Below are 19,478 nucleotides of genomic sequence, written 5' to 3' on the forward strand. Positions count from 1 at the left end.
AGACATTCAGTCTGATTCTAATGCTGAGAGCAGCAAAATGCATTCATTATTTAAATAAGCTCAAGCTGCCAAATGAATCATAAGTGCAGCCGCGTGTCCTGTGCCAAGGTGTCATTTTCATTAAGTGTAAGATTGCACCTGAAGGACAGTTTAATTTGCAGCTGCTAAAAATATTTCAACAGAGTGGTACTGTTACAAGTGGCAGGTGGTGCCCAAACGTGAATTTTGCAAGAAATGCCATCTGTGGGATGAGGTATGGAAGAATGTCAAGGGGGTGGTAAAGGCATAAAGGGGAAAGAGAGAAGAGTGGTGTATTTACTCAGCGTTTATTGCTGTTATCATGACTAAAGATTCCATGCTTCACATGATAGCATTGGCCCAAGATTAGTAAATGTGATTGTTTGTTCAGCTTCCACTATGTGCTGAGGACATTGCAAAATTGCCGTGGTATCTGTAAATACAAAGTTTCTTCCCCAAAGGCATACCACTTAAGCTATGCAGATGCAAGAATCCTTCTCAATTCTATTTACCTTTCATAGTGTTTACATTGCAGTTTTATGGCAGTGAGATTAGTGCACTTTGATCTTGCTAAAATGGATATTGCCACTTCCTTTTGATGTTCAGCTTTTAATATACATTCACAATGACTTTCTGCTTCACAAAGCAAGAAATCTTTTCAAATTAATTTCAAAAATATTTTCTTACACTATTGTTAGATGGCATTTTGTGAACAGAGAAGATAACATTTTCATGTGGAAAGATATCCAGGGTCGCTGTATACATTATTAAAGATCTGTATTTGTGTCAATTAGTTTCAGTGGCCACAATGAAATCAATAATTTCTATCTGCAGGCTGAAAATAGGTATTCTCTACTTTAATGGGCCACAGGACACAGGTTTAAAAAGAAAACCTAATTATTAGATTTGAGTTTTTCATTTCTGCTTGCCATTTAATGGGAGTGACTGGACATAGAATAGCTTCCTTTGTGAATATCATGAACTTTCTTAGGTTACCAAGGGGAATTAATAAAGTAGGTCAATCTGAATAGATATTGGTAAACCTTTTCCGTAGGGAGTTTTTGATGACAAGGCAAGTTATTGAATTTCTTGTAGTTTCACAGGACAATGGGAATGTCTGATCTCCAACATATGCATTGTTCTTAGCTACATAAAATTGAGAGACATGTTTTCTATTATTTTAATCCTATTGACAAAATCTAATTCTGAAGAATTGCAAATAGATAATTTTAATGCATTAATTATCTAATGCAAAGAAAAGAACAGCTTCTTCTACATGAAAAGAACATTCATAAAATTTCAAAAAAGCATTTTGAAAACCTGCCATTGTATAATATCTTGCAGAAATAGTAGCAAATTTAAAGAAGCATGCATAAGCATTTCTTTAACTGACAACCTAAACATTTTCAAGTCTATGATAAGCTCGACTCATCCAAAAAACTTGTAAACCATGCCAAAAAACAAGAAAATGTCATTCCTTCTTTCAAAAGAACCTACCAATTTTTAGTTCAGGAGATTCATTTATGTATTCATTCATTCATTGAGTCATTTGGGAACTATGCACTGTTTCAGGATTTATGCTTAGCAAGAAAAAAAAAGAAAAAAATAGGGATATTAGTTTACAAGATGATGGAGGGAAACAAGTGATTAAGATAGAGTTTTATAGATTCTAATTGTGGAATATGCACCAGATGCCAGGGAAAGGTTTGTGTGTTAAAAGGCAATAGACCATACAACATGGTTTGGAGATGGTAAGGCCGGAGGCAGGGAAAAAACAGAGTGAATGTGACTGCCAGGAGAGAAAAGATAAGGGCCTACATGCGGATAGTTGCAGTGGGAAAGATTAAAAATAAGCTTACTGGAAAACATTGTTATATATAGAAGCTGAAGGCGAGAGAGGGAGAAATATAGGGCAAATGCCTGTCATAAGACAAATATGAAAATGCAGATATTTTAAAAAGAATTAAATGTTATAAAATAAGTAGAAGCAAATATTCTTTCTATGTCACATGAACAACAAGCTTATAAAGACAGTAGATAAGGTGTTGTAGAATGATAAACAGTTTAATTAAAGGATTCCTAATGAGAGTCTGTGGTCAGTTCTGGTGGAAAGATATATCAAGGTTAGTTAATGCATATTAGGAACACTGTGAATAATGTAACTGACAAGGTTTCCCATTTCCCTATCGTGCTAAAAAACTTGGGAGCCAAAATCCTGACCCACCTCAAGTATATATATTGATCCATGTGGTAGATACTTTTAGCCTTTGTCCTGACAGAGTAATGTCAGTATATCAGTTTTGTCTTTTTGGTTTGTATGTCTTAAATTGCGTTAATTTCTCAAATCTATGAAACCTGAAATCTGTTCTGGAAAATGTATTGTATAAATGCATTCATAATTATTTTTGTACACTGTATGGGGGGCTTAGAGGAAATAGATAATGCAGGGGGAAGACCAGTTATATTATTCCAAAATATTACTGCAAAATAATAAGGACACAAATTATACTGGCAACATTAAGATTATAAAACAAGAAAACAAAATGAAAACCATATAAATACTTTTGGTATTAAATTTAGAGCAGTGAAAAGGAAGTCCTGCAAGAGATGGAAAGTTTTAAGGTAAAATAACATTTTATTTTGATGAGATTTACCAAAATGAAAAAGGTAGGAGCAGAAGCAGTTTCAAGAGGAAAGTTTATAAGTGAGAAACTTATAAACTTAAGAAATTACTTAAGATATTTCTTATAAAATTAAGAAACAGATATGATAAATTAAAGTTGTAGTGAGTTATCTAGATAGAAATTTTTATCCAGAATTTTGAAATGCAGCATTGGGTCTAAAAAAAAAAAATAGGAAAGTTGACATAGCTTGAAGAAATTGAAGCTATAGAAATATATGTTCTCAAAGAGAAATAAGTAAATATAAGATCATTAACAGCTGGGCACAGTGGCTCACACCTGTAATCCAGCACTTTGGGAAGCCAAGGTAGGTGGATCACCTGAGGTCAGGAGTTCAAGACCAGCCTTGTCAATATGGTGAAACCCTATCTCTACTAAAAATACAACAGTCAGCTAGGTGTGATGGCATCGCCTGTAATCCCAACTACTTGGGAGGCTGAGGCAGGAAAATCACTTGAACCCGGGTGGTGGAGGTTGCAGTGGGCCGAGATCATGCCAGTGCACTCCAGCCTGGGCAACAGAGTGAGACTCCATCTCAAAAAAAAAAAAAAAAAGAAAGAAAGAAAAAAATCATTAACAATATTGAAATAGTGAAAGAAACACTAGGTGATTACTTCATTTATAGAAGTAAAAGAAAATAAAGGACACCTAAAGAAAAATTTAAGAATATATACAGAAGTTTAGAAAAAGGGAAAGAGAAGTCATGAATGAAATAGTGAAGTTTAGATAGCTTACAATTCAGGTTCAGAGTCAGAAAAGCCACAAGAAGCCAGAAAAAGCAATGGAAATATTAAAAATGTGAAATTGTATTGTGCCAACATCTGAAGACAACGCAGGATAAGTATACAAATCTATTTTTTTATTTGATAGTTCTGGTTGATTATCAATACAATAGTAGTGAAGGATGCAAAACCGCAGGATATATACATGTACCCATTGAAAAAGTCCTCTGGTTTAAAGAATGAATGCAAGGAATCATGAGACTCTAGAGCATACAGTGTCTGTGGAAGTTTATTTTCAGGACAAAGAAATTTTAAAGTACATATTTGTATTTAAAGACAGTCATTAAAAAGGGAAAGAATAAAAATCTAAGGAAGAACTAGATCTCCTTCCTTCCTTTCTGCTACTCCCCACTTGTGAGAATCCTTTCTACTTTTCCTCACCTTTCTCCAGGTCTCAGTTTCTCTTCTCTTTTTTTTTTTTTTCTTTTTACTCTGTACACTCCTAATCACTCCACTGGCTCAGTTTCAAATAACTTCAACTCTAGTTCACATTTCCTTCCTAAGCTTTTTTATTCATGTCCTTTGGGTCTTCACAAGGCTCTCACTCTAAAGACGCACTAAACAGAGCTTGTCTTCCTTCCATCTCTCAAATCTTCCCTTGCTCACATGCTCTCTTAGTAACTCCTCTACAAGCAATTATTCAAATCAGAAGTTTCTTTTTTATGATTTTTCTCGCTATTTCTTACATTCGACATATTATCAATGAGCATAATTCATCAATTCTGTTTTCAATTGATCTCTGCATGTCTCCTTTCTCTATCTTCACTACCCCATCCATATCCAGGTCACTGTCCTTTCTCATTTGAGTTTCTATGACAGCCACCAAACTGATCTTCCTGCCTTCATTTTGGCCTCACTGCAATTGTTTTTTATTGTTGTTTTTGTTTTGTTTTTGTTTGCTTTGTTTTTCTCTGCAGCAGCCAGAGTGATCTTCTGAAAATATACTCCTGACAATGTCATTACTAGGTCTAGAACGCTTCAGTGGCTTTGTCCAGAGCCAGTAGGCCAGATATATTTCTGAACATGACTTCCTGCATATTCCGGTCTCTGCTTAACTTACTGTCGTCATTCCTGACCACCTCCCTTTTTCTTGACTACTCTCTGTGTGTACAACTTTCTCCATTGTTTCTGTGATTTTGCAAATGCATTCCTTCACCTGAGATGTTTCTGGTTATTCTTCAGATCTTGAAGTATATGTCATATCTTCTGACTAAGACTTATGCAAATTCTTTCTGGTGTAGTCCTTCAATGCCCTATCTCCCATGGCATTTTTTTCTAAGCTCTTATTTTTGTTCTTTCTGTGAAGTTTAACAGTTTTTCAGTTTAATTATCAGAATTCCCTTGAAGATAATAACTACAATGTAGACAAAAAAATTTTACCTTAATATGCCCTAATCGTCCACAATCCAGAGTATACAGTAGGTGCTTAACACTTATTTTATAAATGAAAATATAAATGGTAAGTGATTACACAAAGAATAAATTTATTTGAGCACTAGTTTGTAGAATATTGGATTGAGACCACATAGTGAGAGACCTTAGACTTAAAAATGAGAAAAGATCATTCTTCCCTGAAAGGAAGAGAAATTCGGAGGTGAAGGAAGGAAAAGGAGGGAGTTATTGCTAAATGGCTTTGGTCCTATCAGTACAGCAGGTAACAACACCATCTTTACAGAATACATTAAAGATGTATATTTGTTGATTTGAGGAAGAGCAGGGTGCTTTAAAACAGTTGTTGATAATAAATCTATAGTGATCTTATAAGAAAATAAAACAATTTCTTAGCAACACTAGGGTTCTTGTTTAGGAAAAATAGCTTCAATTTATAGCAGATATATTTACTATGAGTACATGGGGTTTTAAACCCTTGCTTAAGTGTAAGGACAAAGGGAAAAAAATCTGGGGATTTATAAAGCTGGTACAGTGGAGATTCCAGCAGCCAAGAAATCCTAGATAATAGGGAAGACAGTTGGAATGACTGATTTGAAGGTTCGGATTGAATAAAGAGGTGATTCATCAGTGAGGGGATGAATACACTTAGAGAATAAGAAAGAGGGCTAAGAGGACAAAACATAACAAGGAAGGGGAAGGCAACGTTTGTGGGACTGAAGAAGTAGAAAATGTGTGGTGAGCAGAGGTTTTGACCAAAAAGCAGATTTTCTAAATGTGAAAAATCAGAAGAATGGCTCCTTTTAAATTGTTGGAAGAGATCAGCTAAAATCAAGGCCTGTTTTATTTGGAAATGGGAATGATTGTTTTTCAAGTCTGAGATATAACCTAAATTTCTTGAACACAAGTTGTGTTAAATTGATAGTGTTTTTCTTGGATATTCTCATTTTCTGTGTTAATGAATTTGGTTTTCATTTTCTGTGCATACTTCTATTTTTTGGCTGTACCTGAAACTAGATGAGATTGTTAATTCACATGCAAAAATCCCCACATCTGTAGTTATCATATATTGAAGAAGACACTAAGATTGAAGGTCCTTTCAGCAATGAATATACTTGATAATTTGATTGAGTTATTTCCCACTAGAGTCCACATTTGTAAGATAATAATTATCCTCACATATTTTAGAGAGGTCAGTGCAGTGCTCAATGACACCTTCACTCATGCCCAAACACCAAGAGAACATAAGAATCTATACATGTAAAATATTGTTTTCTTTGTTGTCATTTTCATGCTTTTAACATTGCTTTTGTTAGACAGTGGCTTTCTGAGAACAAGGATTATATATTATGGATACTCTTTTCTACATGGCGTCTTGCACATATTTGTGATCTAATAACAGGCAACTGAATTTAATTGCTTAGAGTTCTTTAAGTTATTCAAGTGTTTGTATGAACAACTACACTAATTTGGGAGGTAATAGTAGACCAACTTCTCCCTCCATTGTTCCAGTATTAAAGCAGAAGAATGTATGATTGTTTTCATTTTTATTCTGCAGTTGGATTATAATATCCTCAAACTTACCATGTGATGGAGGCTTCCTTTTAGTATCATCATAACGATGTTAATATAGTATATTTGTTAACATTTTACAAATTTGTTTCACATGTCTTAGGCTTAAAATATTTGTTTTTATATGGACTATTTATGACAGACAAGGTGAATAGATCTCAGTTTGAAGTAACTCGATTTGAAATAAACATAATTTGAAAAGTATGCATCTGAGCTCAGAGAGGGAAGAGTCTTGTTAAAGGACACAGAAGCTACAAGTGACTAAATTAAATCACTGCACACACAGGTTTCTTTTTTTTTCTTTTTTGAGACAGAGTCTCGCTCTGTCGCCCAGGCTGGAGTGCAGTGGCGCGATCTCGGCTCACTGCAAGCTCCGCCTCCCGGGTTAATGCCATTCTCCTGCCTCAGCCTCCCATGTAGCTGGGACTACAAGAGCCCGCTACCACGCTCGGCTAATTTTTTGTATTTTTAGTAGAGACAGGCTTTCACCGTGTTAGCCAGGATGGTCTCGATCTCCTGACCTTGTGATCCACCCGCCTCAGCCTCCCAAAGTGCAGGGATTACAGGCGTGAGCCACCGTGCCCGGCCAGGTTTCTGTTACATATGTGCTCACACACAAACATACACACACATTTCTGGAGCCTAACTTTACCAATGTGATAGTAATTCTTTAGTTTGTGACGGTAATTCCTAACATGTCACATTAATTATTCTGCTCACCACCCATCATAAGAATACATACTCCTCATTATATATGCATATTTACATATGTAATATATATGTATAAATATGAACAAGTAGAAATTTTTGAACAAAAGAAAGCTTTGCAACAGTTATCCAGGTTAGAGTATTGTATTATTGTATGGATCTTTTTAAAAAGCTGGTGCTAAGCAATTCTACTTTAAAACTATTATTCTCCTACTCTTGTTCACTGGCACACTGAGCTTTAAATATGAACAGGTAATATTTCATATGTTTCATGTTATTTCCAGAATCTGTACAATTTCCCTGAAAAGGATAGTAAAGTGTGGCCTTGTGAAATATACTTGAATGCATGGTCCCAGAGCAAATATTAAAAGGTTACACGCATAGGACAAACGATAATGATGATTATTCACAGGTGTAAAGATCAGGACTAAATAACTTGGATTATATGTGGATAAAGCTAGTTTCAAGTTCTGATCTCTTCCTGGTCTCTTAAGAATGGTGCTGACCTGTACGTGTATATTTCATTGTTACCTGGATAAAATAATACACTAAGGGATAAAGGTAGATTATTGTTAAGAATATAAATGTCTGCAGTATCCTAAGTGCCTTCAGTGAGGTACACTTAGCTTCGTTGCACATAGCATCTTAAAGCTATGAAGCTATTACATATTTTATGTAGTTTATGAGGCACAGGCATATCAACCCAGGAACATTCAAAAGTACTTTTTGAAGTGGAGCTCTAAATATTGCTGGTATACATTCTGTGTAACCTAGACAGTCCCCTCCCCTCACCATTTTTCTTTTCTTTTCTCATTGCACAGATATTCATGACTGCCTATCATGTTTTAAGCTCTAGGTTCACCGCATCAAAAAAAAAAATACAACAAATCCTTATTCTCATGGAACGTATATTTCATTGGGGTGGCAGGGGAGACAGACAATAAGCAAAGGAAGATTAGATAGATAAATGGAGAGATTAATCAATAAATAGTGTAGGATATGTATCATACCAGACAATAAATCCAATTAAGATATTGGAGAGTTTGGAGAAGGAGTGAGAGAGCAGAGGTTCATTCTGGCTGTCGTGTGGAGACAAGGGTTGGTAAGGTAGAAACTAAGAAACTAGTTATGAATCTATTTTAATAATTCAAATTGGCAATAGTTTCCTGAAGGAAGGTGGTATTGAAGAATGTGGTAAGAAATGGTGATAAATAAGGATATGCTGATAGATAGAATGTTGGGTATGAGAGAAAGGGAGAATTCAAGGGTGGCCAGGGTTTTTTCCTGTGTATCTAGTGGAATGACACTGCCATTTACAGGAAAGGGGAATGACAGGAGAGGATTTATTTTGTTTTATACGGACTTCACTTTTCCCTGCCCACCTAGTCTTTGCTGAAAACTGAAATAGACCAATTAATATTTTGATTTAAATTCTTATGCTTAAAAGAAAGAATAACAATGGTGACAGCAATAAGTAATATTTGATAGTACTTATAGTTTGCAAAATATTTTAATATCCAGTAACGCATCTGCAATGTATGATCACCCTGAAGATTTCTTTCTGCACCTACTCCTAACCTTCAGAACAAAATGAATACATTTTTCTAAAGATATAAGGTATTTTGTAAGATACTTTATAATGCATAAAGAACAATTAATATGTACCTACAAAATGAACAAACGAAAGATACGTTTCTTGAAATATATCAATTAAGAGTTAAGAAAAAGTAAAAATGGACTGTTCAGAATGGTATTATTTAAGCTGTGAATTAATATATATGCTATAATTTGTCTCTCAGATCCAAAGTTCATTAGTGCCCACCTCATCTCAGAGAGTGACAATCCTGAAGATGACAAAGTATACTTTTTCTTCCGTGAAAATGCAATAGATGGAGAACACTCTGGAAAAGCTACTCACGCTAGAATAGGTCAGATATGCAAGGTGAGGTAAAGAAAAAAAAACTGAGAAGGATGTCATTTTCCCATAACAGCTTTGCTTTTTAAAATTTTCTACCTGTGTGCATATACAACAAAAATTATGGCTAAAGCTTGACTGACATAACAAATAAATGGTAAATAATGATTGAATATTATAGTTGGTTATGAGTAACTCTTTGCAGTCAAATATGCAGGTACAGGTTGTGAGGTAACTGGCATTATTTCGCAATTACATTACATAATATTTGTTTGAAATTCTACAGTAACAAAATGGTTTTATTTTACCTGGGAGAAGGTAATTTATGTTTTTTCAGTCCTAGCACAGTTTTCTATACCTTGTAAGTTTTTAAGTTTTGGTTTTGTTTTGAGACAGAGTCTTGCTCTGTCCCCTAGGCTGGAGTGTAGTGATGCAATCTCAGCTCACTGCAAACTCCGCCTCCCTGGTTCAAGTGATTCTCCCGCTTCAGCCTCCCAAGTAGCTGGGATTACAGGCACCTGCCATCACGCCTAGCTAAGTTTTGTATTTTTAGTAGAGACGGGGTTTCATCATGTTGGCCAGGCTGGTCTTGAACTCCTGATCTCTGGTGATCCGCCCCCCTCGGCCCCCCAAAGGGCTGGGATTACAGGCGTGAACCACTGCACCCGGCCTCCCTTGCAAGTTTTGAATAAATATTTGTTGTTGGAAGATGTGAAGTATTCATTTAAGAGAGAAAAACATGAAAGCTCGTTTTTACAAACTGATTGTAGCATCCTATGCACACATATACACACACACACAAACACCCACACAAAAACAATTTTGAAGCTGTGAGCTTTAACTATCTGAGGTATTTCACTTACTGTGTGGCATAATGTCACATGTAATAATGTATTATACTGTTAGATACATAGAATAAAAATTGCTCAATAAACACTTATAGATTATTAATTAGTATCATCAGTGTGAAAATATAATAGTTCCATTTGTTTCCCTCTACAGTGCATAGTGCAGTATTCCTGCAATATGAAAAAGTTAACTCTTAGTATATATTAAAGCACCCTTCAAATAAAGAAAATCATAAGGCCACATTCAATGATTGTCTTAAAATTGAATTCTATCTTTTGAAGAAAGCATCCTGAAATTTAAAAAATCTGTTTCTTTCTATGTGTGACCTGTTACCCCAATATGATCTAATTATTACCTCTACTATATTCAATTACTGAAAAATTAAAAGTTTTCAATACTTGAAAACATATAAATAACATGTGAAGTAGATGAGACTTTTTTCTCCACAAAATACATGTCATATTTAAAAGCACTACTTTCAAGACTTAAAAAAAATCTCTAAGGTGTTTAAAAGTATATAAATAAATATAAATCAGTTTTACTTTAAAGGAACATGTTCTCTTAATATATGTACATAAATATCATTTTTGAAAACTATAGTTTCTAGTAAACACATACCTCAATAATAGAATTTATTACTTTGCTTAGGTTAAATCAGTTTTCTTCAAGGTGAGATTTTCAAAATGTGTTCTCTGGAATGAGTTTCCTTTATTAACGGTTATTCAAATATTTTCTCAACGTGTTGTTTGTAAAATATAAATTGCTTCAGCTCCTTCAGCTTATAAAATATTTGATGCTAGCGTGCTTTTGTTTGAGATCTATTTTTTGTATGTGTATTTAAGGCATATATTTATCATCCATTCCTTAAATACTCACTGAATGCCTACTGTGTACAAGCACTGGCTGTGAACCAGCCTATGTAGGTTAGATCTCTATGCATAGTAGGTAGGAGAGAGAGCATTATACTAAAACAAAACGAATCCATTCATTGCAGAGTAGAAAGGAAGGTTAAGAAGGTTAAGTGATTTTTAAAGATTCTATCATTTATTTTAATAGACAGTAAACATTGTATATATTTACTGTGTGAAACATGATGTTTTAAAATGTGTATGCATTGTGAAATGGCTAGATCATGCTAATTAATATGCATTATCTCACATACTTATAATTCTTCGTGGTGAGAAGACTTAAAATCTACTCTTTTCACAATTTTCAATAATATAATTCATTTTTATTAATTAAAGTCATGGTGTTGTACAATAGATCTCTTAAACTCATTTCTCCTAAGTGAAATTTTATATCTTGGACCAAATCTCTTCATCCCTCCCCCAAAGGCCCTGGTAACCACCATTCTACTCTCTGCATCTGTGAGTTCAGCTTCTTATATTCCACATATAAGTGAGGTCACGTGGTATTTGTCTTTCCGTGCTTGTCTTATTTCTGTTAACATAATGTCCCCCGGTTTATTCATGTTGTCTCAAATGACAAGATTTCCTTCTTCTTGATTTTTGCTTTTAAACTGTAAATTGACAACTATGATTATATAAATTTATGAGTACAAAGCAATGTTATGATTTATGAATATAATGTGGAATAATTAAATCAACTAACACACCCATCACTTCAAATACTTATTTTTTGTGGTGACAGCATTTGAAATTTACTTACTATGATTTTGAAATGTATAATACATTATTATTTATGATACCACATTGTGCAACATATCTTAAAGAAAAAACTGTTTTTTCCTCTTATCTAATTGATTTCCTTTTTTCTTAAGGCTGAATTGTAGACCATTGTGTAAATGGACCACAATTTCTTTATCCATTGATCTGTAGATGAACATGAATTGACTTTATAAGTAATCCCTTGAATAAATAAAGGGACTACTCACAATAAATATCCCTTAAAAAGTCAAAAAAGCTTGAGGGAACGATTCGACCACAAATGTAACAATAAGTGATAGTTACCTATATCTGGTCATTTAAAATGATTAGGAACTTTTAAAACATGAGAAACTATTTTATGTTTGTCTGAAGATATGAAGAAAACAGAAATGTTTCAAATTATCATTTTCATTAACAGTGCCTAACACTGGTGTTCCCTTCTTTCAGAATGACTTTGGAGGGCACAGAAGTCTGGTGAATAAATGGACAACATTCCTCAAAGCTCGTCTGATTTGCTCAGTGCCAGGTCCAAATGGCATTGACACTCATTTTGATGAACTGCGTAAGAAGCTAGTTTTTATGTATAGAGAATATTTGTTCAGACTTTGCCATTGCATAAAAAAGCAACTTTCTCCAATTTTGTTTTTAAACAGAGGATGTATTCCTAATGAACTTTAAAGATCCTAAAAATCCAATTGTATATGGAGTGTTTACGACTTCCAGGTAAATGACTTTTTAACTACCTTATAGAAACTTAATGTTATTTAGGTGCTATCCAAGTACTCATAATTTGCAAAAGTATATTTTTGAAAGGCAAGTGTTGCTTTAACCTTTGAGCTGTTGTGTACTCTTGGGTGACTGAAAGAAGTTATGATCTACCTAGATGTTTCTTTTCTAAATCAATTTTAGAAAAAATCATCATTGTAATGATGTGAATATGTAATAGTGAAACAGTTTGAAATGTTCATGTCATCTTATGCATATCTTTGACTTTAAACCTTTGAATATAATGTAAAATATTATACAGATGGAAGTCTGAGTTTTGGGAAGAGTTTGTAGGGATATAAATTAAGGATGGAAAAATTAATTTAAAATTTGTTGAAAATATAATGGAAAAAGTTCTCTGTCTCTTGATCTCTCTGTCACTTTAGTCAATTGCTAATGAATGAGATCAGAGAAAAGCCCATCAGCAATTCCACTGAAAGTCCTATCTTTGACCAGATGATTAGCATGGGAATCTGGGGACAAAATACATCTGGAAATGTCAAAACAGTCCATGGTTCTTCCCAGTATCTCTATTCCACAGATGGGATATTTGCTACACTTTTCTGCATTCTTTAAACCTTTAAACCTAGAACTAAACTAGAAATGTGTGTTTGGAGAAAGTTGATTGTTTACAAAAGAAATGTTTTAATTGCTTTTACGTAATTTAAAAAATTATTAATACAATCATCACTTCTCAACCTTTTAGCTAAGATTGTGTGAAAAGTTATTAATATAACAATTGAAGACACTTTACGTAGTGTAAATAGTTTTAAAGCTTTTTATGTCAGTAAATAGATTCTCTTTGTAAAAAAAATCTACTTTTTTTTCCTGAGGCTCCATTTAGTTTTTTATTATCTACCTTGTAACCCAGATTTTAAAATAATCATGTAAAAAGACATAAACAAACAAAAACCTTCAGCATTACAGCACTAGGGTTACGTTATAATCACATAAAAAGACATAATAAAAACAAACAAAAATCTTCACCATTATAGCACATAATAAAAACAAACAAAAACTTTCAGCATTACAACATTATGACTGGGTTTTTTTTTTTTTTTTTTTTGTAACCAGTGTCAAACTCAAACTTAATTTCCTTGTCCTTTTATCCCTGCCCTGCTTTTCCTGCTCTTTCTCCACTGGCTCCTTCCCTTCTTCCTTCCCCTTCTACTTCCTCTCTTTCTCTCTCTTCCTCTTGCCTCCTTCCCTCTTTCCTCATCCTTCTCCTTTTCCTATTTCTCATCCTCCCTAAGTCTCTCACTGTCAATTAAGCAGAGATTATTTCCCTCTAGACTATTACATTCAGTATAAAGTTCACATTACCTGGGGTTGTGGAAAGAAACACATGTACATTTACATGCATATAAAGAAGGATATGCATTGGGATACGGATGAAATGTTAAAAGAAAAATAATTAAAAATCGAAAGTCAGGAAAAGTACTGCAAGTAACTTTGATAGCAAAGAAAATGATTAACTGCAATGTCCAACACTGTTTTATTCTGCAACTATTAAAGCCATTACAAATTGCTTGGATGTTTTTACTCAATAATTTTTTAAAATCACATAAAAACTAAGAAATCATATTCCTAAAACTATTTGCAGTTCTGCATACCTAAATAATATTTCTTCCCTTTGGAAAAAAAAGAAAACCAGAATGACTAAGCTATAGAACTTGAGAGACTCAAACAAATATGAATCCATTTCTTCTGTTTCCTCATTGCTTAGTGCAGTGGCTCAAATTTGAGTGTGCATCAGAATCTCCTAGACAGCATGATAAAATTCAGATTCCTAGGCCTTGCCTCCAGAGTTTCTGGCTCAATAGAAATTAAATGGGACCTAAGAATATGGAGTTCAAACAAGTACCCAGGAGATGCCCATGTTGTTTGTCTAGGGACCACCTTTTGAGAGCTAGAGATAAAATAATTTCACCTCTTTATGTCAATAGAATGGATATTTGTATGTAAGTCCTAATAGCTACCTATCATACTCCTTAAGTATTTCGATGATAGCTGACTTAATCAGATAAGCAAAGTAAAGAACAATGGAAAGGGGATAGATAACCCAAACATTACAAAGTGTGTTATGTATCAAGTATGCACTAATTTGCTATTTGTTCTGCTATGAAAATGTTATTAAATTCTGTAAGTATTTATTAAGGTTTACTCTCTGAAATGCCATGTGATATATGTAATTGATGTAGCCGAAAAGAAGCCAGGCATGGTCTCTTCCCTCATGAAACTTGCAGTCTATGAATCGCTGTCTATATGCAGTAGTTTCTAATAACAAACTATTACAAGCACATGTTGTTCATTTGGTCTGATTTATATGTAATTTTCAAGGGGGAAAGTTTGGTTAAAAGATAAGCATTCCATATTTTAAATGTGCAGAACTGTTTAATATCTTTGTATAAATACATTACTCAAGCCACATTTCTATAAGCCTAATAAAATGGAATTTTTTTTTCTTTTTTTTTTTTTTTTTTTTTTTGAGACGGAGTCTTGTTCTGTAGCCCAGGCTGGAGTGCAGTGGCACGATCTAGGCTCACTGCAAGCTCTACCTCGCCGGCTCACGCCATTCTCCTTCCTCAGCCTCCAGAGTAGCTGGGACTACAGCCACCCGCCACCACACCTGACTAATTTTTTGTAGTTTTAGTAGAGACGGGGTTTCACCGTGTTAGCCAGGATGGTCTCGATCTCCTGACCTTGTGATCCGCCCGCCTTGGCCTCCCAAAGTGCCGGTATTACAGGCTTGAGCGTAATTACAGGTATTACGCGCCCTGCCATAAAATGGAAAATTGTGGCAATTCAGTGACTTACTTCCAGTCTATCTGATTTTTTGTTTAGTGAATAAAATTTTTGTTTAGTGAAATGATGAGTATAATTGCTGTAATTCTCCACTTTAACTGAGTGAAATAGCTACTAACGTAATTATTTTCTGTGTTAGAAAGAGCTGATTTTAAGTGTCTTCACAAGAATCAACTTCTACTTAATCTAATACTTTTGGGAATTTAAAAATAATATAATGTGGCACATCATTTGACACTATCTTTTGTACTAGTTTCAGCCTACAAAGTGAGTTCTTAAACATTCTTGCTAATTTAAAAGTTTCCTGGTTTCAGTAATAATGCTTGAGACTTAACCAACATTTTAAAAAATTTCCCCATGATATTAAAATTACATATTCATTTATAGTTTATATGTATTTGTTTTTCCTATCAAAACTTAGTACTCTATGTTTCATATGAAGGCGTATATTCCATGAGTACTGAAGCCATTTTCACCTATGCCTTCCATTTTTAAGAAATCACAATTTTTTGTTCTTTTGTGTATTGTTAAATGCATACATGTGACTAGAAAAATCCCAAACATTATTGCTAAGAATTTATATTCATATTTTAATAAATCATATCTAAAATGTAAGAACTCAGTATCAATATTTCTCTTACCATGGTATAAAGATGAACTTCTGTTTTTATTCTTTCTGTCTTGTTCAGTAACATTTTCAAGGGATCAGCCGTGTGTATGTATAGCATGAGTGATGTGAGAAGGGTGTTCCTTGGTCCATATGCCCACAGGGATGGACCCAACTATCAATGGGTGCCTTATCAAGGAAGAGTCCCCTATCCACGGCCGGGAACTGTAAGTAGCTTAGGTGTTTAAAATATGAAATGAATATATTTCTGCCAAAGGTCAAAAAACAATGCAGCTACAGACAGATATTAAATGTATCCTGTAATGTAGAAAAAAGATTTCAAGATTATAAATTAAAGCAAGACAAAGATTTTCCATGATTGAATGAAATTTCACATTTAAAAACATGTTCTTTACAGATGTCAGTTCTTAAATTCAGTATAAGATATAAATCTAAAATTATTAAATCTTATTTTAATTTTTGACCACACATTTCTAAATTTTTGCAAACTATTTTTACATGGTAGTAGAGAAGTGCAGAAATAATTTTCAATCTCATGAAAATACATTTTATTGTGTCTTCCAGGTTTTTACATAAATATTTGATATTTCTATAACGTTAATTTTATAATTTACATACAAAACAGGAAATACAACCTTACATTCCTTAACTGTTATATTGTTGTATTATTGTGTATGTATATACACATACATAGACATATATATGTGTGTATTTATACATACTCATCCCATTTCAAAACACATTCATTTTATTTCTCATGAATTATTAATATTTTTCAAGCTAGTGGCAAAGAAAATTGATTTCTCATTCTAAGCCTCTTGTAAGATCAAGAATCTCTCATAATTACATTTTAGCTCCCAAGCTTTTACATTAAATGGTAGAAATTATTTAAGTGTAAGACTAAAAGCAAGAGATTGGAGATATTGTACTCTATAAATGCTTGCACTGCATCAATAAATATAGTGAAAGGAGACGGTGAAATCTTAATTTGTCATTTTTGTTGTATTGTCTTACATGGAGTGTTTACATCCAGAGGTGAGGTTATGCCAGTGCAAAACCATGCATCTTTCTGGCTGCTGGGGCCATTATCTCTTCTGCTTGGTCATGATGGGCATTCTGATTGGTCACTTTTTGTGCAGTGCAGGTTGCTAAACACTTTGAATAACACTTTTCCTTAACTCTGGGATTATTTTATTTATTACATATCTCAATGGTACTTTTTTAGCATTATGTTAGAAACAAAACAATAAAGAATAGTTTATATTGTTTTTCAGTTTGAAAAGAGAATTTGTATTTTAGCATGATGCCATAGTAAAAAATTAAATGTATTCAATAAAATTATTCTGAGCATCTCTAATCCAAAGATTAATTGCATTTAGTTGTAGTATATTCCATTCATTATGTCAAATACTTCACTTATTTTACTAATAACAAACACTCATGCTTGTGGCACTAACAGAGGCACCAAACTTCTCCAGTACACTGAATTCATTACATGCATTTGTAATTTTGCCTAAGAATTAGTGACATAACTAAATCTCACTGAGAATTAAGATATATTTGGGACATATATACTGTATATTGCACTACTTTTTTTCTTTATTTTATTTTTGAGACAGATTCTTGTTCTATTGCTTAGGCTACAGTGCAGTGGCATGATCTCAGTTCACTGCAACCTCCACCTCCCAGGTTCAAGCAATTCTCCTACCTCAGCCTCCCAAGTAGCTGGGACTACAGGCATGCACCATCACACCCAGCTAATTTTTGTATTTTTAGTAGAGATGGGGTTTCACCATGTTGGGCCAGGCTGGTCTGCAACTCCTGGCCTCAAGTGATCCACCCGCATCGGCCTCTCAAAGTGCTAGGATTAGAGGTGTGAGCTACCATACCTGGCCTGCACTACTATTTTAAGTAGAACCATTGAGGCCATGTGTTATTATATAATTTATAATTATGTTTATTAGATTTTAATCAAAAGATAATCTTCTCTTTATCTTAATAGTGTCCCAGCAAAACATTTGGTGGTTTTGACTCTACAAAGGACCTTCCCGATGATGTTATAACCTTTGCAAGAAGTCATCCAGCCATGTACAATCCAGTGTTTCCTATGAACAATCGCCCAATAGTGATCAAAACGGATGTAAATTATCAATTTACACAAATTGTCGTAGACCGAGTGGATGCAGAAGATGGACAGTATGATGTTATGTTTATAGGAACAGGTAAATTTTTAAATTTCAGCTGTAAAAACTTTTTTCTGAACACTATGTTTAACTGATTAAGTAAAGTTGATCTTTGAACATCTCAGGGGTTGTGATGCCAACCCTCTGTGCAGTTGAAAATCCACATATAACTTTTGATTTCCCCAAAACTTAACTACTAATAGCCTACTGTTGACTGGAAGCCTTACCTATAAGATAAACAGTTGATTAGCTTCATATGTTGGATGCCATATGTATTAGATATTGTATTCCTACAATAAAACAAGCTAGAGAAAAGGAAGTGTTCTGAAAATTATAGGGAAGAGAAAATATATTTAATGTTCATTAAGTGGAACTGGATCACCCTTGTCTTCCTGTTGAGTAGGCTACAGAGAAGGAAGAGTAAGAGTTGACATTGCTCTCCCAAGGGTGGTAGGAGCAGATGAAAATTTGTATATAAGTGTACCCACACAGTTCAAACCCATGTTGTTCAAGGGTCAAATGTATACTAAGAACTGAGGCCAGTTTCTATAGTTACTTTCAAGGTATAATTCACCTTTAATAAATGACTAAATAACATGAATATTCTTCCATTACAAATTTATTATCTTTTCTGACAAGTTGAGACATACTAATTTAAAATAAATTCCCTTTTCTGTGACAAGTAGATAAGTTTAATCAGGTAAAGCTAATGATTAGGTAAGCAATCAGTGTTTATAATTGCATCATAACTTTTCTGGCCAGTGGCTTTTTAGAACAAAGATATATTACTCAAATCCTGCCTTAAATTCCCAAGAAATTCAATAATAGTTCCAGAATATTAGTGCAAAATTATCTGAACTTTAAAATTATTAAAATAAGGTGAACATCATCTAGTAAATAAATGTTAGCAATAAAATTTTTTCAGTGTTTCTGTCAAACAATGAAAAGAAAAAAAATTCATTAGAAAAACAACATAATTGATTCAAGTAATTCTTAGATACATTTCTATGGACATTTAACAATTTACTTTTACTAATTCCATAATTAGAAACAGACTTTTTCAGGTATATTTTCAGAATGAATTCCATTGTTATTATTATATATTATTTTATTTTTTCCCAGCTCTTTTTAATAGTAATATTATTTTTGAAAGTCCCGGTTACAAATCTGATACTTGCTACTTAGGGTCAGATTCCAAGGTAATAAATTTCTAGTCTCCATTAACGCTGTTAACTGACATAAATCAATGGGAAACAGAGTGAGTGCTCCACTGAAACCTTGTATAATAACATTTATTTTCCCTTAGTGAGAAACAGAAAAAAAAAATTGCATTAACTACAGGAGAATGGCAACCATATAGTAACTGCTTTAAAGACTTAAAGTTTTATAACAAAATTGTGAAATACTTATGTTATCAGGTGTAACAGTGTCAGGTTCTGAGTAATATATTAAAGTCTACTTTTATGAGTGAGAAAGTTTCTCTACCAAATAAAAGAATCCCAAGCAGACCCAGGGT

At 33.6% G+C, this 19,478-nt stretch overlaps 1 protein-coding gene across 18 annotated transcripts in view; it reads left to right on the forward strand.

The window, feature by feature from the left end:
- SEMA3A (semaphorin 3A) overlaps positions 1 to 19,478 on the forward strand; it is a 541,127-nt gene that overhangs the window by 479,488 nt on the left and 42,161 nt on the right. For all 18 annotated transcript variants that reach the window (XM_063708664.1, XM_055392175.2, XM_063708667.1 and 15 more), the window contains 5 exons: positions 8,950 to 9,092; positions 12,029 to 12,143; positions 12,235 to 12,304; positions 15,841 to 15,985; positions 17,782 to 18,001. In XM_063708664.1, the coding sequence (XP_063564734.1) occupies positions 8,950 to 9,092; positions 12,029 to 12,143; positions 12,235 to 12,304; positions 15,841 to 15,985; positions 17,782 to 18,001 (693 nt within the window). The remainder of the gene's footprint in view (positions 1 to 8,949; positions 9,093 to 12,028; positions 12,144 to 12,234; positions 12,305 to 15,840; positions 15,986 to 17,781; positions 18,002 to 19,478) is intronic.

Source organism: Gorilla gorilla, chromosome 6, assembly GCF_029281585.2.
Source record: "Gorilla gorilla gorilla isolate KB3781 chromosome 6, NHGRI_mGorGor1-v2.1_pri, whole genome shotgun sequence".
Classification (NCBI taxonomy): domain Eukaryota; kingdom Metazoa; phylum Chordata; class Mammalia; order Primates; family Hominidae; genus Gorilla; species Gorilla gorilla.